The sequence below is a fragment of the Gymnoscopelus microlampas genome (genome assembly GCF_963454915.1).
Source record: "Gymnoscopelus microlampas genome assembly, chromosome: 17".
Classification (NCBI taxonomy): Eukaryota; Metazoa; Chordata; class Actinopteri; order Myctophiformes; family Myctophidae; genus Gymnoscopelus; species Gymnoscopelus microlampas.
The window spans coordinates 23125597-23151482 of NC_139954.1; the positions used below are offsets into that span (position 1 = coordinate 23125597).

At 43.4% G+C, this 25886-nt stretch overlaps 1 protein-coding gene and 1 long non-coding RNA gene across 6 annotated transcripts in view; both read left to right on the forward strand.

The window, feature by feature from the left end:
- klf12b (Kruppel like factor 12b) overlaps window positions 1–25886 on the forward strand; it is a 54960-nt gene that overhangs the window by 23066 nt on the left and 6008 nt on the right. For all 5 annotated transcript variants that reach the window (XM_084085128.1, XM_084085130.1, XM_084085131.1 and 2 more), the window contains 3 exons: window positions 1222–1304; window positions 13423–13963; window positions 20351–20486. In XM_084085128.1, coding sequence (XP_083941254.1) covers window positions 1222–1304; window positions 13423–13963; window positions 20351–20486 — 760 coding nt within the window. The remainder of the gene's footprint in view (window positions 1–1221; window positions 1305–13422; window positions 13964–20350; window positions 20487–25886) is intronic.
- Window positions 7984–8901, forward strand: LOC311064995. Its single transcript, XR_014602779.1, has 3 exons — window positions 7984–8031; window positions 8166–8237; window positions 8871–8901. It is a non-coding gene; the product is annotated as an uncharacterized lncRNA (long non-coding RNA).

Sequence of the window (25886 nt, forward strand, 5' to 3'; positions counted from 1 at the left end):
AAGAAACACTGACTAAATAGGCTCCAAATTGTAAAGAACACTGCTGCTAGACTAACTAAAACCAGGAGAAGAGAACCTATTAGACTTACTTCCCTACAGGTTGCCTGTCTATTTTAGGATTGGTTTTAAGATTTTACTGATTACTTTTAAGGCACTTCCTGGCCTGGCTCCTAATTATATGTTCTAGTTATTAACCCCTTACCTGCCTGTGAGCAGCCTGCGGTCCACAGGCAGGAACCTGCTGGTTGTTCCTGAGTCGAGGCTGAAGACAAAGGGTGACCGTGCCTTTGCCGTCAGGGCTCCTCTACTCTGAACCGACCTGCCTGTCGCCAGTATTGTATTTTAAATTGCTTCTTAAAACTTACTTTTATTGAAAGGCCCTTTTGCATAATTTTTAAATGTTATTGTTTTATTCCTTTAAGGTTTTTATTTCTCACTGCACTTTATACTTTATACGTGTCATCATGTTTATCTGTTACTGGCTTTATTTTTCTTCAGTTTTATGTAAAGAACTTAGAAACTTAGCTTTTAAGTGCTTTTTAAATAAAGTAATTATATTATTACTTTTGTGCATCGAATGTGGTGTATCGCTATATACACCATATTCACGTGGTGGCCATTTTGCTCTATGTTCAATTGCGTGCAGCTGATATGTCTACAAATAATAGGCCACTCATATATAAGTGGTGCAGAACATTACGAGCAGACCTGTTTGATGTGACATGTGGGTAATTATACAGGCTGTCATCGGTGATGCTGATGCAAGGGAGTGACACTGTGTGCTGTGAGTACACAGTTTATCTTTGCCGGTTTTGAAATACTCAACGTGTCAATAAAAAAACTGCGGTATTCCTACTGTTTCATCAGTATGAACCTGTAGTGTCCATGCGGCATGTCTTATTGTGGCAGTGTAACTATGTATGTGGGATGCTGTTGTACTGTAGTTGTGCCAGTGTGTGTGTGTGTGTGTGTGTGTGTGTGTGTGTGTGTGTGTGTGTGTGTGTGCGTGTGTGTGTGCGTGTGTGTGTGCGTGCGTGTGTGTGTGTGTGTGTGTGTGTGTGTGTGCGTGTGTGTGTGTGTGTGTGTGTGTGTGTGTGTGTGTGTGTGTGTGTGTGCGTGTGTGTGTGTGTGCGTGTGCGTGCGTGCGTGTGTGCAGTGTGTGAGCTGCTTCGTCATGCTGAAACCTCTGTCTCACACCTCCTCCTCTGTGTTCCTCCACAGACGGCCTCACAAACAGGATGTTAATGCTTGACGGAATGCCTGCAGTCCGAGTCAAAGCTGAGCCCCTGGAATCAGAACAAGGGGTAAGAGAGCAGTTGTTTTCCAGACAATTCCCCCCTTTTTTTCTCTCCCTAGCTGCTTTCCTGCTTTCCTCCTCCCGGCGATGGGCCGATAATCACTCCCAGGCCCCCAAACTGTGAGTTAAAGCCTGATTTACACTTCGTGGCACAACGGTGTCGCGTGCATGAACATAGCGGATCTACAAGCTCACAACGCTGCGCGTTCACGGCACGTTGTGAGCTTGTAGATCCGCTATTTTTCCGTGCGCGACACCGCTGTGCGACGGAGCATAAATTAGACGCGAGTGAGTGAGCAAGCGAGCGTGGGGGCTAAGAGGAGTGGTCGGAGAGCATGGTAGTAAGGAGGAGTAGAGCAAAAGGAGAGGAGTGGAGGAGGAGGAGGAGGCCCCAGCAGCTGGAGCAGGAATGCATCGGGGGGGAGGAGGGGGTTGGGGCCCGTGCGGCGTCCTCGCTGCTTGGGGTTCATACGCACAGATGCAGTCACTGCATCCAGGGAGGAGGGTCACAGGGGGCCGATTCTTCAATCTCTCTGTTCCTTTTGCATCTTCTCGGTTTCCCGGCATCGTCGTCTCTCGCAATGTTTTTTTTTTCTGTTTCGCGCTGCGTAGATGCATTCTCTATGTCTATAGCACACACACACACCCACACACACACACACAGTTACGTGGATAGATGCAAATTACACACACAAATACATGTGCGCATGCCACACACATGCACTCGCATGGCTATCATTCGTCTCTTGCTGCTCTTTGTCGTCGTTCCTCAGCATTGCTCCATCCCACCCACACACACACCTCGCACGCACGCACGCACACATTCACACACACACACACACACACACACACACACACACACACACACACACACACACACACACACACACACACACACACACACACACACACACTCAAACACACAGACACACACACACGATTCACCCTTCTCTTAATATGATTCATGTTAGGCAACAGTAGAGAGTGTAAAAATGGGGGTCCACGTTTACGCTCTCATAGTTAAATTAACAATGAGGGTTTTTACTGGTCCATTTGGATCAGTTTTACACTAGTTAAATTAACACTTAGGATTTTATTCTGTGCACAGAGAAAACTGCGTGTGCAAATGTTATGGGACTGCTAGATCGTGACACGCATTATTTCTTAGCTGAGCCTCATTAGACAGAACAGGTAAAAATCTGGCAGCAGCGTGCAAACACATGAACTTTACCCTTAGGTTACTTTTTGGAATGATTTCACTTGTAAAGCTGTCTCTGAGATGACAATATTAACATGCAGATATGACACTGGAATTGGAATGACTTGATCACGGCAGGGATAATAGTCACCTGTAACAATTTTGTTCTGTCCCACATATCGGTAAAGTGCACTCTAGTCCCGCATACAGGGAAATAAAGTGGCCTTGTTATGGAGAAGCTGTTGCTAGGCTACGAGGTCTTTGTGTTGCTGCTACAGCTGTGTGTGCAGTGGATGCAGTCCACTTTATATTTATAGTCATGATGAATACTGTTCATTTATCATTGATTTCCATTCATTTCTTATCAATAACTTGTTGCCCCTAATAAATCACTAATAGCACTTTGCGCACCGTGAGCTGAACGATTTTGTTTGAGCGGAACCCGAGGCCATTTGCGCTTGATGGATGAGAAAAAATACCGGCAGCTGATAACCTGTTGGGTTATCACATTTCTTGTAGAAAGGTGTCTGGTGGTGTAGGTGTTTGGTGTTGATAAGAATTGGATCCATCTTCCCTGGTGTACAGCAGCTGACAGAGGCAGAGGAAGCAGGTGGTTGCTTTTCTACGAGTGCCCTGCTCTCAACTGTGGCTAAAGTGTTGGGGAGCGCTGAAGCCCCCACTTGCCCCGCTATACCTAATGGCCATGGGGATTGAAGTCATTCTCCATACGTGTAGTGATGTCAGTCAAAGGCAGGATGTGAGCACTGCAGCCCACGCCGCTTTGAAGAGCGGCGAGATCCGATCTCGCCGTAACTGACTGAGCTTCCCTTTAAACGGCAGGCAGACACAGACAGTTTAGACTGCTGCTGCAGAAATGTGGTCTTCATTTGGGTGGCCGTGGGCCAAGGGCTTGCTGGAAATGGCCTGCCTCGTTAGAGAATTCAGCCGCAAGGGGCTGGAAAATCAGCCCTGCTAACCAGTATCCCCTAATAAAGACAATGGCATGAGGACAGAGGCAAGCAGGCGGGTCCGGGGTGGAGTGTAATAAAGCCTGATTTATACTTTTTCATACGACAGTGTCACATGCCAAAAATAGCAGATGCAAGGCATTGAGAGCTTGTAGATCTGCTATTTTCAAAGTGTGACGTCGTCATATGGCCGTGTCGAATTTGTACGTCTGTCACCCTGTGTGTGTGTGTGTGTGTGTGTGTGTGTGTGTGTGTGTGTGTGTGTGTGTGTGTGTGTGTGTGTGTGTGTGTGTGTACACGCGCATGTGCGCATGTGTATGTGTGGGTGTCTGCCTGCGTGTCTGTCTGTCTGTGTATGCCTTTGTGTGTGAGAGTGCGAATTGTATCTGTCAAAGTGAGAGAGGGGGTGGCTGGAAGTTTTCCATTTGTGTGAGTTCAGATGCATAAGAGCCCAAGCCAATATGCAAATAAGTGTCTGTTTTTCACTTTTATGTAACACTATACACACTGTTATTTTGACCTTTCCACGCAAACGTTCCCCTTCTCAACGGGAGCTACAGAGGACCGGCCTATTTGACATCTCATCACTGCCACTGACTGCATTCCTATTTGCGACCGTCATACTGTAGGTTTGTGCGCCTCCAACAAAACAGTGCGGTTATAAACCATAAATAATCTTAAAGTATTATTCAGACTACAGTTGCGGTCACCGTTTGAAACACAATATATTTTTCTTTGGTTTCGATATTTTCCGCTTACTGGTGGGGAGAATCGGCGACGGGTGTCGAGCAGCGGTATAAAAAAGACAGTTTGGATGCCTTGACTGAGGCAGACTGTGATGAGCCTCGGAGGAGCTAATGCCTTCAAAGCCTCTAGGCAGTGTAGCTCCAGGCACTTTGTGACACCGCTATCCTATATACAGCCCATGCAAACACAGGGCGATGTTGCGCTAAAGCATCTGGATGATAGCCTGAGGGCCTGGAAGAGGGAGAGTGCTTATACAAGGAGTAGACGTTCATACAAGCACAGAGGACATTTGACATTACAGGCATCTAGTGAAAACTGACCATTAGTGATATTTTTTGACAGGGGTTGTTTCTCATGGTAATGGCCTAGAGTAGCGTTTCCCAGCGGATGATCTATAGCCTCCTGGCTGGTGAATACAGAGCTAAAAACTAACTATAATGATCAGGGAACGCAGCAAAGCTCCAAGGAGGGACCTTATGGGAGATCTATGCTCCCCTAACAGGGAAGTTCAATACAAAAAAACAACAACAAAAAACAACAACTGAAACTTGTGGCTATCTGCAAATGTTTCCTGTGAAGGAGGCAGTGCTGATGAATTCATCATCACAGTCCTGTTTGAAGAGCAGATTAAAGATTTTCACCTTGCCACAGTTTGCACAAAGATTATGCCAATCCCTTCAACTAATCCCACACGGAAAGGAAATATATGCCAATATATGGCAGGTATATGCAGAATATATGCTGCATATATGTCATATTCAGGTTCATATATGTGCATATATGTTGATATATAGGGAATATATGTCTCATATATAGCTCATATATGTTCACATATATGCCACAATCAGGTTCATATATGTGCATATATGTTGATATATAGGGAATATATGTCTCATATGTAGCTCATATATGTTCACATATATGCCACAATCAGGTTCATATATTTGCATATATGTCATAAATGCCTACATATATGCCTACATATATAGCTAATATGTATTTGACTTTTTGCATATATGTCATACATAATGCCTATATATATATATAGCTCATATCTCCCTTTTTTATTTGCAAGGTAATATGTGCATATCAGTCCAAAGTTATATAAGAAAATGAATTCATTATTGTATGTATTTCCATTCAATGTAGATTGTGGTTTGTGGATTGTGGAAGATATAACATAAAGACAATATTGTTTAATTAGGTCTGCTGCCACTCTTATTTCTTTTAAAACACAACTAAAGACCTTTCTGTTTTCCATTGCCTTCTAGAGGCACAACAATTTAAAATGTTTTACATGATGTGAACATAATCATCATTATCAGTTATTATTATCATTAGTAGTTGTATCCTTCAACTTCTTGTTTATGCCCCAACTGCTATACAGGTTTTGTAGCAATTTTGTAGCAATTATGGACATATTAGACCCTAATTGTCGAATGTTTAAGAATGTTCTAATCATGTATACTTTATTTTAATTAAAAATATTTTCCTTTTTTTTTTTTTTTTTACATTTTGGACAAAATAGCCAATTTACATTGAGGTGTGCAGATATCCCGTGCCGTGGCCATCTATCCTGTTACTTACAGCAGTGGTTCTCAACCTTTTCATGCCGAGATCCCCCAAAATAATCATATTTGAACTGGGGACCCCCAACCCTAATATGTATTTGGAATGTAGGAGTTGATGCATTTAGTTTGACTCTGTTCCACAGATCAATATTGTGAAAATAGCCGATCTACAAGCTCACAACAACGGCTTGATGGGTTATTTTTGCCTCTTTCTTATATTTTTGGCAATTTGGCCAATGTTTGACCAGTTTTTTTGTATAGTTTGTTGATTACTTTTGATGCAGTAATAGTCTTTTTCTTTGCTTTCTTTCATTTATTTTTTAGGTATTAAAAAGTTTACTTAAATTTTACTTCACTGTCATTTGGGAAACTCCCCAAAATCATATGGGGACCCCCCTGTGGTTCCTGACCCACAGGTTGAGAACCACTCAAAGACTGGTGATGCGAGGTTACACAGAAATACGTCACGCAGCTCTGGGCGGAGCCTATTCGTTTTGAATTTGTCATGTGGATCTAACGTCTGTCGGCGAACATTTATTTACAAACAAATCGGGTGCTTCCGTACTTCTACTCTACTAGATAGCAGGTAAGTTCTTTAATTAGTTTATGGAATTGTGTTATCCAACTTGTTAGTATCGTAAAAGTGCAATTATATTAGCGTATTAGCCATGGATCACACGACGCTCGTCCGTCATGAGCGTCATGGCTGAACTGCAACCTGGTTTTTGTACTTTCTCTATTTACAACCTGTACATCCACATACACGTTCAGATTTTAAATATAAAGTGCTAACTCCATGGCCACGGATGTTACAAGTCTACTAGGGCACTCGGAAATACCTGTATTGTCTGTATTGTTCAATAAAAAGCATTTTAATTCGATCGGTGGCCATTTTTTCCGTATTTCCTCATGCTTTCAACTACGCGACCCTATTGGTTGGGAGGTGTACTGCACTCTGATACATTATAACTCTATGACACAATGGCCACCGATCGGATTAAAATGCTTTTTATTGAACCATCCGGAATAATACGGGTACTTACACCCACCCGAAGTGAATTGTAACATCCGTGGCCAGGAGTTAAGCACTTTATATTTGAAATCAGAACGTGTATGTAGATGTAGGGCCGTAAATGGATAAAGTGCAAACACCAGGTTGAGGTTAAGTTTCGTCATGACTGTCATTATACAGTGCTTCGCTCCGGTTAAGCTTCAATTATGTTTTGTCGTAAGACCGTGTTGCACTCCCAAAAATCACTGATCTACAAGCTCACAGCGACGCATTGTGAGCTTGAGATAAGGTTTTTGGGGTGTGTAACACAGTCTTAGACATGGCATTAGCAGATTCATTTCCATGTGGTGCATGAGTGTTTATTTCAGGTATAAATCAGTCCACCTCAGTGAGAGCTAATGTTGGCGTTTGTTTTGACTGTAATTCATTATTATTATTATTATTATTATTATTATTATTATTATTATTATTATTATTATTGTTATTATTATATCTGTGAATTTTGAAGCTACAGTACAAAGCAAAATCATTTAATTAAGAGAAAGAGAGTACAAATAGACTAATGGATCCTTAAGTACAGTTCAATTTACACTGAGAATTTTAATGTGCACACAGCTTTGGTAATCTGTTTCTTTTAACTTAGTTTGTTTTACAGACAGTAGCTAACAAAAGTAGGTAATGGTTCTCAAAGTGAGCACCAGGGACCCCCAGGGGTCATTGGGGGGTTTCTAGGTGGTCCCCTGATAAATGAGGTTATATAGCATAAAAATCAGTTTAACCACTTAAACCCTATACAAAGTGCCTATTTGAAAATAGCAGATCTACCAGCTATTAAAAAACTAAAGAACACTGTAAACAATATGTGTGGAATATTTTTGAAACACTTTTGTAATTCAAATCTTGAGTCTGCATAGCCAAGTACATACTAATTAGGGGGTCCTTGACATGAACATGTTTGAGAACCACTGATTTGTATAACATGAGTTCATTAATCAGTTCTGCATTGTGAAACACTTTGCCAAGTTTATCAGAAGAACTGAATGAATTATGAGAAGGGGGCTCGGTGGCGCGAATTATGAGCAATCTGATGAGTTAACATTACTTTTTAAATTACTAACACACAAATAATGTTTTAACATTTTTCTTCTATCACAGTTGCTGAAAGAAACACCTGGCTGGCAGTGAGCACCAGTGCAAAGACTGGACACGACAAGAAGAAGTGCGAAGACGATTTTCAGGTGAAAAGAATATCTGCTGCTACATGATGTCTTTACTTGCATTAGTCTGATGATGTCTACTTTCGTTTGATACTTTTTTTTTGTTGTTTGACATTCTTCTCCTCTAAAATAATAATCATGAAATATTTCTTAAGGTGGCAAGCCAAAGCGAGGTGAAGGGGATCAGCTGGAAGCCCTGGACGCTGAGAAAAAGACAGCCATAATTGGTGAGTAAAAACAAAAGAATTGAGAAAGGAAAATGGGTAATAGTAATAGCTGGTGCCTTAAGTTGGGTACTTTAACATCCCTGTTTCACTATTTATTAGCTATCAGTGGAGACGGCATCAGGTAAGCATCGACACCATTGGTATCTTGCACGGCTTGGCACCTACTGTAGGGTGATCATCATACACTAACTTTCCAATTGCTCACTTCCTGATCACAGGATTCTAATAGATCTGGCTTAGTCTGCTTCCACTGTGGTGGTCCTCTGTGTATCTTCATCCCTCCTTCACCCATACTCATGCAATGACCAGACCATGCCTTTAATTCATTTTCATTCATGCCTTTAATTTATTTGCTTGATTGCAAAGCATATCTTATTGCTCTTACTGGTAAACAACCTGTGCTGATAATCTGTTGTTCGTACAAGTGAAGTTCATGTGATGTCAAACATACCATGAGTATTTGACAAGTTGTCACTAATAATTGTAAACTTGGACAGACTCAATAAATGCACTGATTTTTCAGAAAGTTCTATATAATTTTAATATTAAGAAAAGATCATGACTAAAATCACTAATCAAATGAGCATTTGGTCCTGTCTTCTAGCTCATTATCTCCCTTTCTCTTCTCTGTAGAGGCAACACAGAAGAAGTGGCCACATGCAACCAAAGGCCAGCTGGGTACACCCATCAATTCCAAGCTGACAAAGCTCCGTTATCGCCAAAGGCAGACTAAGCTGTGCTCCAATGTTTTGTGAGCTTGTAGATTAGCTATTTTGTCTGTTTTATATTGAAACTCAAATATTGAAAACATGCCCATGATGGGAAAGGAAGCTGTGCGCCAATGTTTTGTGAGCTTGTAGATCAGCTATTTTGTTTGTTTTATATTGAAACAAAAATATTGAAAACATGCCCATGATGGGAAAGAAAGCTGTGCTCCAATGTTAATTGTGAGGTTGTTGATCAGCTATTTTGTTTGTTTTATACTGAAACAAATATTAAAAACATGCCTATGATAGGAAGGATGTGGTAGAGGCGTGAACAATATATATATAATTTGTTTTGTTTTTCTGAATAAATGAATGTTAATGACTTTTAGATTTGTTTTTTATTTATTTATGTAGGTAGGTATATGCATGTATTCCTGAACAAATATGTGTAAATAAACATATATGACATATATTTAACATATATTTTAAATACATATATGTGCATATTTAACATATATATTGAATACATATATGTGACATATTCGAAATTGGCCGCCTAAATATATGTTCTAAACATATATAGACATATATGTGCATATATGTACATATATGTAATATACATATATGTGACATATTCGAAATTGGCCACCTACATATATGTTCTAAACATATATAGACATATATGTGCATATATGTACATATATGTAATATACATATATGTAGGCGGCCAATTTCGAATATGTCACATATATGCTGAACATATATGTGACATATATTTAAAAAATGTATGTTCATATATTTCCTTTCCGTGTGGGATACTAGTTAATTAGAATTGTGACACCACTTGCTGTGCGGAAGACAAGTCTTAATCAAAACGGATGTGCGATTTATGATATGACTAATTGTTTCCCATCATATGTGATGTACTATTATACAGTTGTAGTGGGTGAATCTTACAAAGTAAACTGAAATGTATCATTGTGTTTGGTATATGCAACAGCTTTTCATCTTATTGTAGTTTTCCCCAGATGTATTTCTAATGTCACAATCAAAGGACCACAACGGAAATAAGCTTTCAAGCTTTCTTGTTTTGATCCTTTTGACTATTGTGTGCTTTTTGTCATCAATTGTACAGTACATGCGATTTCTCAGAGCAAATTCTAATAATCAATCAATTATTATGTATAGAACACATTTTGTTAGATTTTAGTTGCCCACAAACAAAGTGCTTGGGAGGTGGTATTATGAAGCAGGCAATAATGCACTATGAACCTTGACCTGACACTTATGACTTGGGTTTGACCTCGGCTAAGGGTCAGAGGTCAGCAGAGAGCATATTTCATGGGGTAACGTTTGTTTTCCGACTCGGGAGGAGTTTCACAGGGATGGGGGGGGGGGGGGGGCTTTGAGGCAATGCTGATTCATAGGGTCGTAACATTTCCTGTACACTGAAAATGAGTGTACAAGTCTGGAGTAAAAATAGTGGACTACTTCATAAAAGCGTGCACGCACACACACACACACACACACACACACACACACACACACACACACACACACACACACACACACACACACACACACACACACACACACGCACACACACTAGTAACAAAACTCCCATCAGTAATTCACTACAGATCCACCACTCTCAGCCCACATTACGGCAGGCGAAAGAAATGTGGCTCTAAAAAACAATTGGGTGACCAAATCCACCATGGAGAACATTTTTCACATCTGCTCTTGTGGCGGTGGGGTGATTGGAGCACAAAGTACTCTTCCCCTCATCTCCAATGTTTTTTTTTCCTATATGATTAGTGGGAATCCAGGATCTCTCTAGCTTTTTTTTGTTTTTCTCTCACTCTGCCGGCGTGACGGGGACTCGACTCGAGACTCGGCTTGACCGAGAGAGAGAGAGAGAGAGAGAGAGAGAGAGAGAGAGAGAGAGCCTCCACTGTGTGGACTGACACCGCTGACCACATACTCTAGCACTCCTCCTACGCACTCTCCTACGCCAAACATAGCCAGGCTGCTTTAACTTTCACATCACACACAACGCAACATGTTTCACTTGACAGTACCCCTATTGTCAGTGGTAGAAAAAAACAAACGGAACTGCTGTTGATGCAGAAAGAACCATGGTATTTATTTATATATTTCTCTGCATTCATTGTTTTTGAACCTGCACAATAAAATCCCCAGTGTTGATTGATGCTTTTGGAACTCTGAGAATCTCTCTCTGAGTTAAATGAACACTGTGGATTTTACTGTGTGTGATAATGCTAACAAATCGATTAATTGGTCGGTTTTGTCTTAGTCGACCAAGATTTTGTTAATTGATTCAATGTTTTTGCATGTTTCTTTTGCCATAATGAATATATTATTTCTTGAAAAATGATGAGCTCATCTCTTGTAAAATCCCCAAGGGGCCCGTGCGTGGGGCTAGGGTTAGGGTTAGGTTACATCAAATCTCTTCTCTGAAAATAACAGATCTACAGTACAATGCTTTGCAATGTGACACGTTGTGAGCTTGTATATCTGCTATTTTCGCAGAAATTTAGCATATTATGACAAGCCCTGAATAGGGACTCTAGGGTTCATGTGGCTAAATCAACAAATGGATTAGTCAACAAATTCATATGACTATTCAACTAAGATTTTCTTTAGTCGAGGACAGCCCCTATAACAAACATCATATACGGGGACATCGAGAAATAGCCAGTGTTTCTGAGCCACGAAGAATGAATGGTAGGAGATTGACAGGCACTGCAGTATGTCACTATATAGTATACTGTATGTTTTCCATTATCCAGTTGGAGTAAACAGGATGGTGAAACTTGCGTGGAGGTGCACAGGGAGCAGTGTCGTCTGCTTGGTGTTAAGTTAAGGGTGTGTGGAGGGACACGCTGAGCCACCGGCGCTGCCCTTAGGAGGCCCATAGCTGACTGACAGTGAGTTAGAGAGAGAGAGAAAGAGAGAGAGGGTCAGGAAATTGAGCCCATATGATGTTTTTCCACCATCACAAAGGAGATTTAGGAGAGATACGCTGGGAGCCAAGAGAGCTGCTTTTCTGTGGGAGTGATATAAACCAGGAGGAAGAGACAGAGACCTACGCCAAGATGGGAGAGAGTGACAATTGTGTGTGTGTGTGTGTGTGTGTGTGTGTGTGTGTGTGTGTGTGTGTGTGTGTGTGTGTGTGTGTGTGTGTGTGTGTGTGTGTGTGTGTGTGTGTGTGTGTGTGTGTGTGTGTGTGTGTGTGTGTGTGTGTGTGTGTGTATATCTTGTGCGCATCTTGTGTGCGTGCACAAGAGACAAGACACCATCTCTGTAGTCCTGCTTTTCATCTGCGTATGACATCATGCTAACCAAGGAGACAGGAGGAGCACATTGCCTGGATGAGCAGGAGGAAATTACTATGTTCCCTTCTCAGTAAATGTCAGTGCAGATACCTGTTTGACATCCCTGCTTCTGGATACAACAACATCACTTCATTACTGAGGAGGGCTGATAAAAAAAGAAAATGCTCTAAGACATTCTTAGCCTTTATTTGAGAGACCGGTGTACAGCATTATTTCAAGCTGGCTCCCCTTCCCCCAATGACCGTTGCACCAATGTTCATACAACGTGCTTTGTATTTTTTTTTTTTATTTAATTTTACACAAACATAATGTTTCACAATTATGTTACCTCGTTAAATAAAGGAAAAAACTAAGCATCCAAAAATCGTCCATCAAAACAGACATAATAAAAGACAAAATAAAAGACAGCAGGGTGAATGAGTGTTGTCATGGTGCAGAAACCATGAGCCATTATTTTCTGCTTGCTGCCTTTCATGTTTTTTTTCTTCTTTCTTTATCCCTCTGTTGAATCAAAACCTCCACATAAAAGCCTTATGAACTGTTTGGCTACTTAATGTACTAATTCCACTGAGGCAGCTGTAATAATAGACTATTTTGATCAGCCCTTGTATGTCTAGTATATCTATACTTGGTCACATCCTTTTTTCCCTCGACACCAAATCTCTTCGTCTAAAATAACAGATCTACAAGCTCACTACGTTCTACAAGCTGATCAACTTCTTGCGTTGGGACGCATTGTGAGCTTGTAGATTGGCTGTTTTTGACGAATGTTGGCCTATTTTCACGGAATGTTTGTCTGTTATCCAGCACAGGGATGCTATGATCCATGTGGTTATGTATAAAAGCAAGAGCAGTAAAGAAAATAATTGATTGTATTTTTGACTGTTAGCAAAGACTAGCATGGAGTGTTGTTAAATCGTAAAGAGGAAATTACTGTATCAGTGGACGCAATTAAAATGAATGTCCTGCATTGTTAGGTTCTTCATCCCTTACTGCATGTATTAGCATGATTTGTATTAAGAATTGTAGCCGAATAAATTGCTATTTCAAATATCTGAGAATGCACCGCAGAACTGAGAATATGCTGTGATTCTAAATGCATTTCTTTTTCTCCCACAGTTGTCCAAAGTGCGCCGCTACCCTGCGATGGACAGCGTGCCCCTCCTGCTAAGCAGAGTCAAATCAGAACCTCCAGAGGACCTGCTCGCTCACGACCCGCACTTCCACACACAGACTGAACCCGTCGACCTGTCCATCAACAAACCCCGCCCCTCCTCTTCATCCACCATCCCCTCGTCATCCTCCCCGCTCACGTCGGCCTTCTCGCCGTCCTCTTTGTCATCTTTGTCATCTTCCCCCTTGTCCTGCTCTCCGTCGGTTATCACCTCCGCCTCGTCGGTACTCACGCCGGGCCCTCTCGTGGCCCCCGGCGCCGGGGTGAGAGGTCAACAGTATTTGCACATCTTGCACTCTGTGCCGCCCCCTCCGTCCAGCCCTCTGAGCCTGCAGGGCGCGGGGAAGCTGGCCAGCCATGTCCACCGCATCCCGGTGGTGGTGCAGTCGCTGCCCCTCATGTACACCACTGCCGTCCGATCGCCCTCCAGCCTCAACAACGCCATCATGCTACCTCTGCTGGACGAAGCCAAGAGCCACGGCAAAGGTGAGACCTCTGAGCCTGTTGAATATGCATGTGCATGGCACCGTACGGACACTATTGAATACCAGAGTGAGACGACCATTGTGGATTTGAAACGACGCCAGTTATGCAAGCACCGATGGGGTTGTAAAGAAAAACGGTTGTGCATTATGATCCTCGACTAGTGTTATCGCCTCGTGAATATATTAGAATCACATTAGCGAGCTGCTGAATGAAAGCTGTTCAACAGCTCCCCGTTGTCACGGTGGGGTCATAGGCGCCGGCCACAAACATACAGACAGATTTCTGCCTCGGCCCCCTGGTGACCTTGCAAATGGTCTTTGGGAAGATAAAAGCTTTGCATAAGCAAGTTGGAGAGCTATCAGTTTTACTGCTGCCCATCCCTAACAGTGATACACCCTGCTGTCCACATGATGTTAACAGTCAAAATACCTCAGGTTAGACACGAGGAAACGTTGTAATGACAGTTTGTGTGTGTGTGCAGGTGTGTTTGTGTACATGTGTGTGTGTGTGTGTGTGTGTGTGAGCGCACCCGTGTGAGGGACCCTCAGGCGATAATGCTCTCCCTCTGACTGGAGAATAGATTTACAGGATGAAAGGCTCTCCATCTTTAAGTGAGAGCCATTTTGCTTTGGCTGCATCGTCTACAGTATCTCCTCTGGTCCAGGTAACCAACGCCAAGAGCAGACAGCGTCTAACCCCCCCGAACCAGAAACACACATCTGGGCCTGGCGTGTGTACACAACCCCCCACTCCCTTCCTTCTGCGAGTGTGTGTGTGTGTGTGTGTGTGTGTGTGTGTGTGTGTGTGTGTGTGTGTGTGTGTGTGTGTGTGTGTGTGTGTGTGTGTGTGTGTGTGTGTGTGTGTGTGTGTGTGTGTGTGTGTGTGTGTGTGTGTGTGTGTGTGTGTGCGCGTGTGTGTGTGTGTGCACGTGCGCGTGTGTGTGCGCGCAAGTGCATGTATTTTAGACCTTGTTGGGCCAGCCTGTGTTATGTCGTTGGTTTTTCCCTCAGGGTGTGGTTTTACTGCAAACCACTGGGAGTGAGCCTGGGTGTTTTCTGTCTTGGGGAGTGGACCTCGAGCGTCACACAGGGGAGCTGTTTGTTGTAAAAGAGCTTGTTTATCAAGGAGAGGCTCTCTCTCTCTCTCGCCTGTCACTCCCTGTCAGGCTGACGGACGGACAGGCCCAAACACGGATACTGCGCGCAGATATGCAGATAGTGTACACACAGATGTTTGTGCTCACGGCGTGCGTATTTCATAGACATATAGAAATGGAGACACACTTATACATAGATAGGCACGATTATTCATATATATACACACATAGTATTTTAAGTGTATACATAGCAAAATCCTAAGTGTTCATTTATCCATTAGTAACTGTGAGAGTGTACAAAAGTAAGGTCCTTTTGGTTACTTTTGTACACTTTCAGAGTTCAGCTAATAGTCAGGATTTTACAACGTACAGTTGGTTGGGTGGGTCAGGGGGTCCACTTGAGATGTGGGCGTTTTAAACATTGGGTGTCTGCTCCCTTAGAGAGGAGAGGAGAGGAGGACAGGAAAAACAACGCTTGCATAAGAGGGTGTGGACGGATATTGAAGATGGGTGGCACGCACATGCACATACTGTAGTGTACACACACACACACACACACACACATACAAACACAAACACACACACACACACACACATACGCACACACGCACACACACAGTGTACAGTGCAACATCAACTCTGCCCAGTTGCATTTAAAGGCGTCAAACACGAGGGAAATCGGGTCAGTGCTGGGTGTGGTGGATACAGTCACTGTTAGCAGAGACAGTAAACAGCAGGCAAACTGAACACTACGACATTGTGCTTTACAGGACGCTTGGTGTGACTGGCCCGGCTCTGTGCCACACACGTTGCACAATCACATTCTGGCTGAAATGCCGAAACTTTACTGTAAATAATAATATCATTACTTGTAATCTTTTCTTTTTTTTAAAAAACAAAGTCCTATACTTCGTTGTACGATGAATAGCAAGAATAGCCAATCTACAAGTTCACTACACGTTACCATGTGACACATTGTGAGCTTGTTGATCTGCTATTTACGCTATTTGTTAACATTTTGAAAATGTTGACTTTTTGACATTTTTAAAATAATTTTGGACAATTTTGGAAACTTTCTGTATTATTTGCCTATTTAATGGCATGCCCAAAATAGGGAATGGGATACCAGGTTGAATGTGACCTGGGATGACATTTAGTGATTTTCATTTCATTGTCTGTCACAGCTGGTCAGTGGTTGGACATGTTAATGGCTGAGACTGAACTATTGGGACTTATCTGTTAGTTCATCCCCACTACCACTTCTGCTGTGTTGAAGACAGACAGACTGACAGGCAGACAGACAGGCAGGCAGACAGGCAGACGGACAGATAGCTTTGCTGGCACTCGCATATGGTGTGTATAGCTTGTAGGTCTGTGTTCACAAAGACCCCATTTTGTCTTGAAGCAACCCCAACAATCTCATATCACCACACGAGTCCCAGCCATATTGCAGTCTTCAAGGCACGCGCAAACAAAAGCACATGTATACACATAGCTGTACATGGATGCGCACACAAGCACATGCAAGCACGCTCGCACACACGCTCATGCGCACACGCACACATACACACACACACACACACACACACACACACACACACACACACACACACACACACACACACACACACACACACACACACACACACACACACACACAGGTTGGCCATCCTCTTTAGGAGAGGGCGGGCAGCCTTCCTTTTCACTGCTGTCTCCCTGTCTCCGGCAGGAGGTTGCCATGGAAACAGGGCTTGACTGGAAACAACAGGAGAGAAAGAAAGAAATCCAGGGCTCTGCCCACCTCTCTACCACCACTCCTCCTTTGTGTCCCTTGCTCAAAATACCCTTTTTTTCTCCTCCTCTCAAACACACATTGCATTTCTGACTAATTACCGGTTTTCCATTGCCGGCCTCCACGGTCCGTCTTACTCTGAGAGGGAGAAGAGTGAGGAGGATGCTGTCCGTAAAAAAAGCAAAAGCTCAGGCAGAGTCACAGCATTATCTGTGTCCCCCGCCACCACAAGTAATAACACCATGTCTCCTCCTGCCTCCAGACCCTTATTACAGACCATTATGGCCGCAGTCTCGCCTGAGAGGGCAGAGGGGGTGGTTGTCCTGATAGCTTGCAAAAGCACCGGAGGACACTGTGGGGATGTTGCAGAGTTCAGTACCCAAAACATCTGAGGATAACCAGTGTTTCTGGTGACTGTCTGGAGAAACACTTATAGCAACGTCTCAGCGGTATATTGTGCATGTTGAATTAGGTGTTGTGTACATGCATTATTACCCGAATCACTGCTTTATTTAGGTCATTGGATGGTGCTGTCTTAAGCTTAAAGGTGCTGTAAGTTATATTGTTTTGTTAAAATAAATGTTCTATAGTTCTAAATAGTTCTACATGACCATAGTACATTGCTATATAGTGTTTGTGCAGTAACAGGGGTCTCCCCGTCTCTCCAGCTCTTTAGTAAACAGAACATTGATTTTCAGGTAGGGATACACATTTTATACAATCAGTTTAGGAAGTGATTAAAGAACAAAAAAATAGCAAAAAATGTTTTAACTGAAACACTATAAGATTTAAGCTGATGAATTGGTTCTCTCTCCTGATAAGATGAAATTGGTGCCCCACCTGAAAATTAATTTCTGTTTACTGAAGAGCTGGAGAAACAGGGAGAAGACCCAATGAACAAACACTAGTCTGTAGAAAGGATTACTATCAGCATATAGATCTTTAACTTTTTAACAAAAAACGTTTTGTTTTCACCAACAAATATCACTTACAGTGCATTTAATTTATTCTTTGTTCAAGCTAACAATCCGTTGCATTGTATTTTTCCTTCGATATTTATGCTTTGAGTTATCCTAGTATCTTGGTCGTGGCAATAATCCAATGAGTCCAGGGGAGAAGTTGTTGGAAATGTATGGAATAGTCTCCTCCTAAAGTGTGATTTATACAGATCTACAAACTCACAACGTGCGCAATGTTGTGAGCTTGTAGATCTGCAATTTTTGTATAAATCGGATACGGACATACTTCTCTCAAAGAGTCAAAAGTTCAGTGTGTCATTAAATCAAAAACAGAAATTGTGAGAGACATGATGTAATACAAGATGAAATAAATAATTTCATAATTAGATCAGAATTAACACTTTTCTCCTGATAATGAGATGAAATTATAATCTAGAATTAGATCTAGAATTAGATTTAGTTAGCTGCAGTGCACAGTAGGAAAAGTTCTCAGCGTGTGTGCTCACTGCTCACACACTTGCCCCTGCATGCACAAATCCCGCTGGACATAATACACTCTTTAAGACACCATGCACATTCACACATGCACATGCATACACCACAGTCTATGGCATACACAAACAGCCCCCCCAACACACACACACACACACACACACACACACACACACACACACACACACACACACACACACACACACACACACACACACACACACACACACACACACACACACACACACACACACACACACACACACACACACACACACTATCACAACTGTCCCCACCCACAGAGACATCAACAACGCCCAAACGCTGCTCCACCCAGCTCCTTATCTGCAGGGTGGGGGTGATAGAACCTGATAAGGTGTGTGTGTGTGTGTGTGTGTGTGTGTGTGTGTGTGTGTGTGTGTGTGTGTGTGTGTGTGTGTGTGTGTGTGTGTGTGTGTGTGTGTGTGTGTGGGTGTGTGGGTGTGTGTGTGTGTGGCTATTGGGTTTTGAGTTTTGAGTTTTATGGTTGGCCTGGAGGCTGTCCTGCCCTTAGGTTGACACTTTTTTTTTGACACTGACAGCTCCTTTATGTCTTCTCTGAGGCCCTAACCCAAAGGACGCACATACACACTGATTTTCTGTGACTCAGAACCACTTTCCTAGATGGTTTGAAATGCGATTCAAAAGCTGTGTCTCAGTCTGGACACTCGGACACTGAAACCCGAGTTCCAGCGAGTGACGTGGTCGTAACAGAGCATTACGTCGTTACCACAGCAACCATTTGTAGATAGGTCGACAGTGTCTGACTCTGAATGCACAAATCGGTTTCCAATTGCTTTCAAATAACAGTGTGGACAGTCAGTCCTAAAGATGACATTTGATATTTGGGGAAAAAGAAATGCCTGCAGTCTGAGCAAAGCCTTAGAGTCCAGTGTCGGTTCCAGTCAGTAAAGTATATTTACTTGAGCACTGTATTTGTATTTAGTATATTTTTTACTAGCTGATGATTTTCACTACATTTCAAATAGAAATATTGTACTTTTGACTCAACTACATATCTCGGAAGGGACTCTTGGGACCCAAACGTACAAACATATATAATAAATTAACCACTTACTGTAGCCCTATTTCAAATACTAGAGGTTCGGGGCGCTACCTGATGTCATCAGTATATGCCTGTGAAAATACCTGATCTACAAGCTCACACCGTGCCGCACTGCGACTCGTTGTGACCTTGTAGGTGGGGAGGGGGGGGGGGGGGGGGACAACCGGAACGCTCGCCCCAAAACACACTCGCCCCCATTTTTTCCGCAGAACGCTCGCCTCCAGCGGTTCTTGCATTCTTGTATTCGTTTTACTGAGGTTAAGGTTAGGAATACGTTTAGTGTTAGGCATAGTTTTGCTGAGGTTAGGTTTAGCGATAAGGTTAGGTTTAGGCATAGTTTTATTGAGGTTACATTTAGGAATAAGGTTAGGTTTAGGCGTAGTTTTACTGAGGTTACGTTTAGGAATAAGGTTAGGTTTAGGCATAGTATTACTGAGGTTAAGTTTAGGAATAAGGTTAGGTTTAGGCGTAGTTTTACTGAGGTTATATTTAGGAATAAGGTTAGGTTTAGGCATAGTTTTACTGAGGTTACATTTAGGAATAAGGTTAGGTTTAGGCATAGTTTTACTGAGGTTACGTTTAGGAATAAGGTTAGGTTTAGGCATAGTTTTACTGAGGTTACATTTAGGAATAAGGTTAGGTTTAGGCATAGTTTTATTGAGGTTACCTTTAGGAATAAGGTTAGGTTTAGGCATAGTTCTACTGAGGTTAAGTTTAGGAATAAGGTTAGTTTTAGCCGTGTTTTTACTGAGGTTACTTTTAGGAATAAGGTTAGGTTTAGGTGTAGTATTTCGGGGGGTTAGGGTTAGGGTTAGGGTTGGGGGGGGGGGGGGGTATTGATATTTTGTACTTTTTGAATACTTGAGTATTTACTTGAGTATATACTTTGTCCACCACTGGTTCCAGTATCATGTGTTTGACTCCCATGTCTGTGTCCTCACAGCACACACAGACCGCAACGGCCTGTCGCCACGGCAGATCAAAAGTGACAGCGATGATGATGACCTGCCAAACGTCACCTTGGACAGTGTTAATGAGACCGGCTCCACCGCACTGTCTATAGCCCGCGCCGTGCAAGAGTGAGTACCCCGCTTTACTCACTGTGTGATGTACTGTTAGTGCGTATGTGTGTGCTTCTTGTAAAAATGCATGCACTTGCACGATACATGTTTGGTATGTGCATGTGTGAATGCGCGTGGCCGCGAGCATCAAGGTGTGTGTGTGTGTGTGTGACTGTGTGTGTGCGTGTGCCGTGTGCCTGACACATGCTAAATGCTCCACTTAGTAGTTTCACCTTTTTAATAACCTCCATTCTGCTGTGTATGTGTGTGTGTGTGTGTGTGTGTGCGCGCCAGCGTGCGTGCGTGCGTGTGTTTGCACATGCGTGTGTGTGTGTGTTCTTGTAATGCTATACTTGTGAGGACCAAATGTCCCCAAAGTATAGTAGAATTTGAGAAATAGACATTTCAGGACCGTTTTCCTGGTCCTCACAAGAGACTTGGATGTTTTGAGGTTAAATGTTAATTGGGGAGTTACAGTATGTTTGCAAATAGGAAGAAAAGTCAGGTTAGGATTAGATTTGAGCTTAGGTTTAGGGGTTAGAGTTAGAGTTATGCCTGATTTATACTTAGTTGCCACGCTAGATTGTAGATATGATATTTTTCGGCTTTATACTTACGGTTAAAATGGCAAAAAAAAATAACAATGCCATTCAAAGGTCGCCGTCCTATTTTTTTTTATAGTACAGTAATACAAATTGTGTGTGTGTGTGTGTGTGTGTGTGTGTGTGTGTGTGTGTGTGTGTGTGTGTGTGTGTGTGTGTGTGTGTGTGTGTGTGTGTGTGTGTGTGTGTGTGTGTGTGTGTGTGTGTGTGTGTGTGTGTGTGAGAATGCGCTCACATTTCATACTTATCTCATTTATATATGAGTATGGCACATACACACTGTATACATCTGATAGCATGGCCTAGTGCAGTGGTTCTCAAACTCTTTCACGTCAAGGACCCCCAAATTGATAAATATTTGGCCGCGGACCCCATCTGAAAATATGTTGAGCCAGGGATCCCCAGAAGCAAAGATTTGTGTTAAAAATGTTCACTAATGTTTTTGAAAAATAGCCAACGTATAAAAGGTCAAAGTGGTTACAATTATTGTGACACTATATCAACTCATTTTGCTGGGGACCCCCTGGTACCCCCCCAAGGACCCCTGGACCCCACTTTGAGAACCAATGGCCTAGTGGGTCTGCAGACACCAGAACTGCTGTGGGTTCTGGTCCATCTGTGTTGAATGAGATGACTCAGGGCTTCCCTCTCCAGCCTGACCATACTGTACAATACAGTCTCCCGAATCACAAGACAGGGGCTCTGGGCAGCAGTAGTTGTTAGAGCCCTGCCCTCGATCCCTCCTCTGCTGCCTATAAACCCAGAACAGTCATAACTAGCAGCCTGGCCAGACTCACGTTAATGCCCGCGGGACCGTTATTTAGACTAACGGCTAGGAAACTATTCCAGGACTCTCTGCTTGTGTTTGAGACTTCTGCTAATGATGTACCAGGAGGAACAATGCAGGACTGGGGAGGCTAAACGGTGGGAATGGTCCAAGTTAAGCAGCTATGTGTTGTGTGGTGTTTATGGTTGAGATCTCTGGGTTGAAACCCCGGGACAAATGTATTGTTTGTTTCCCCCATTGCCACAGCCCGCTTGGCTTTATGAACACATACTGTACTGGTTTGTTGGCGTAAACAGGTTTTGTGTATCTGGTGCGGTGGCATTTTGCAACACTTGTGGAACGGCAGAGGCAATGTTTCGCGTGAGTTGTGTTTCAGAGAAGGCACAACACAGTATGCAGGCGTATACGCACGCACGCAACGCACTCTCACTCACGCCGGAGGACTCAGGTTTCTATGCAGGTTATTGAAAGGAACAGGCGTTGCCCTGAGTGCCACACATGGGCACTGGGTGGTCAGAGGAGAACAGAGGTTGGCAGGACCCAACCTTTCACGGCCCAAGCTTTCACTATGGAGATAAATCACCAGCCGGGGCTTAGCAATGCCCTGCCAGGGCCTGCCCACACACTCACTCCTCTGTGCGCTATGTGCTGGCTCTGTTGTGTGTGGGTAGTTTACTTGTGTGTGCACCTGTGTGAGTGCAATGCAAGTTTGTATGCAATCATCATTGTGGGAGTGTGTTAGTTACTAATGCCCATTACCATGTATATGTCCTGATGAAGATCTGAATAGATCGAAACGTTGACGACGCAAAATAAAATTTCAACATCACCAGTTTGCAGACACTATACTTTTTTTATGTTAGTTACTAACACACACTTAAGGGTGAATGCCCACAAACTTGCACACAAACAAACAAACAAACTAACTAACAACCATACTAACAGTTAGTATATTTGTTTGTGTATGTGGTGGTGTGTGCGTGTGTGCATGCAGTACTGTATGCCCCGCACGTGGGTCTGCACGCTGGACAGAACAGCTGGTTGCAGAAGGAGGTCAGCCATTGTCAACAGGAACACAGACTTGCATGTTTTGTCAGTGAAAAACAAAGCAGTCTGTAGTCATCTTGAGTTACATGGAGCCGGGCCACACAAAGAATGCTCTTCTTCAGCATTAACACGGCACATAGACTCTATGTACATTCGCCTCGGCACGGAGGGCGTTGGTGCTCACACCGAAACCAATATCGATTCCATCATTGCATTCTTTTGTGCCCCTTATCGAACGGCGTCCATTGTGGGCCTAAAAACAACATTGTATGCTATAGGAGCAGCAGTAGGCGTGCTGTTGTCAGTGTGGATGATGGGACTGCCTGCAGCTTACCATCCAGGTATCCACATAAATAAATGAGTGAAAGGAGGGAGAGAGAGAGAAAGAGAGAGAGAGAGGGAGACAGAAGGACAGATAGACAGAGCGATGGGGAAAGCGCTAGACAGAGTGTGTGTCATGTGTTTCCTGGGCAGCCTCCTCCATATTCATGTGTTACCCTGGGGACCGGTGGATGGGCTATTGTGGGAGAGAGCGAACGAAGGAAGAAGAGAGAGAGAGAGAGAGAGTGAGAGAGAGAGACAGAGAGAGAGAGAGAGAGGGAGTGGGAGAGAGAGAGAGAGAGAGAGGGAGAGGGAGAGAGAGTGGGGGTGTGCTCTGCTGAAGTCTGGCTGGTCCCCAAGGACCTGGGGCCACGGAGCAGAGCAGGTGGAGGGAGACGAGGGTGAAGGGGGGGGTGTTACATACCCTCGCCCAGGTACAGGGATGCCTGATGGGCGCTCCTCCAATGCACACATAGGTACGGTACAGGCACGCGCGCATAAACACACATTCAGTACGCTTTCTCTTTCCTGTCCCCCCCCATGATTCCAGTATTTGGTCCTCGATAAGAAACGTAACAGTCTGGTTGCCGCGTAGAAACCGTGTGTTGTTGTAACCCTGTTTCCTGTGAGACATCACAAGAATGTACAGAATGGAGGCTTAGTGGCAGCGAGTTTGTCCCGTGGAAAGCCCCCCCGCTACAGGTGACATGCATACGCACCCATTTGGTTACATTTGTTCATTCCAGAGTGTTAATTTAACTCTCATTGTTAAATTAACACTGGGGATTTGACTGTGTACAGGCACACATTCTCTCTCATGGACAGCGGATGAGGGGGGAGGGTGGGATGGGGGGGTTCTTCGGAACAAAAGGGACCAAAAACAGAGGTCAGCTCTGTTTGAAATGGTTCTCAGCTGTGCTTCCTATTTCTCTCTGCTTGGTTTGGGAGACACAAACAGAGACATTCACACAGCCAGGGATGCCAGGGTGACACAAGGTTCAAGGCAGCGGCTTTGCCCCCAGGCTCATATGAGAAAGATCACCACCGCATCAACTCACACACACAACGGCTGCCCTTCATACAGCTGCACACTTTGGAGTTGAAAGGCTAAGTTTGGAGCTTGAATCATAGAGCAGATGAGCTGTCAAATTTCGCCCTCCACGCATCTGTGTGTGTGTTTATTAAAATGTACTTGAGACATTGGTTTGAAGTAAAATGTGTGTGTCTGGGGAGGGCGGGGGGTTCTGACAGTTTGTGATATGACAGCTGATAATATTAGAAAAATAAACAGTTGAGTTGTAAATGGATTTTGGGATGTAAATTTGACATCATTGGTATTGACCCCAGATTTGCATTACTCTGGAGATTATCGTCCATCAGAAATGTATTTCCAAACTCACATTGTCTAGAAAAATATAATTTATTTTGCTTTGGACTTTGGACATCCATCCATCCATCCAATACATCGCAATAATGGCAAAGGGGCTGTTGTTGTGTAGGAGCTATCCACTCCAGACTTTCCTAAATTATATCATAATCGTGGAGACACTTTATGGATGAAGTCAGAATGTAAACATCCGCCTCTCCTGCTGGATATCTGTGAGCAGAGCTTTTCCAGTGTAAATCCTGCCTCTCCTCTTCGTTCTCCTGGACAGTAGACACACACACACAGACACACACACGCACACACGCACTCTCTCTCTCTCTCCCTCTACACTTACTTTGCGCTACTCTACACTTCTCAGTAGTTCTCATTGTTCAGTGATCTCATCATTTCTTTTGCATGAGATGTACAGTATGTACCTTATTTATGAGTTATGGAAATACGTTTTGGTCCAAAACATTGATTTTAACAAAATCCTGCTGTGGGCTATTTTCTGAACTGAAGTTTTTCCCAAGTTAGATGGTAGTCAGAGAGACAGAGCGAGAGAGAGAGAGAGAGAGAGAGAGAGAGAGAGAGAGAGATATCTGGCCCATACACAGTAAAATCCTGATTGTTCATTTAACTCTGAGTGTACGCTCTCGAATGCTAAATTAACACTCAGGATTTTACAGCGTGTGCTCATTTCCTGTGCTGCTTCAGATTGGCCGCAAGCCAAGAGCAACAGGTGATCTGTGTGTATATATGTGTGTTTTTCTGTATGTGTCCTTGTGTTTTCTGTTGCTGCGTGCGCATGTACGCGATGTTCGTGTGTGGGTGTGCGCGCATGTCCACGTGAGCATGCCTCGTTGCGATACAGAGACAGGAAGTGGGCTGTGTGTGGTGGAGACAGTTCACTGGAGGGGCCTGTCTGGCCACACCTACCCCTCTCTCAAACCCCGGTCCTCTCTCTCCCTCCTTCCCCTTACCCCCTCCGTCTTCTACCTCTTTCTCAATATCCACATGAAAAACAGCTACTCCGTTAGAACCCTGTAAAACAGTGGTTCTCAAACACGGACTCCCAATCGGAACATATTTTGTGCCAGGGACCCCAATACATGATTTGTGTTGTTGAAATGCTTCAAAAACGTTCTCAAATCATTATTATTTTAAATAGCACATCTACAAGCTCACAAGCGAGCTTGTAGATCGGCTATTTTCAAATAGCTGATGCATATAGGGTTGAAGTGGTTAAACTGATTTTACCGCGTTGCTGCTAGATTAACACATTTTGCAGGGGA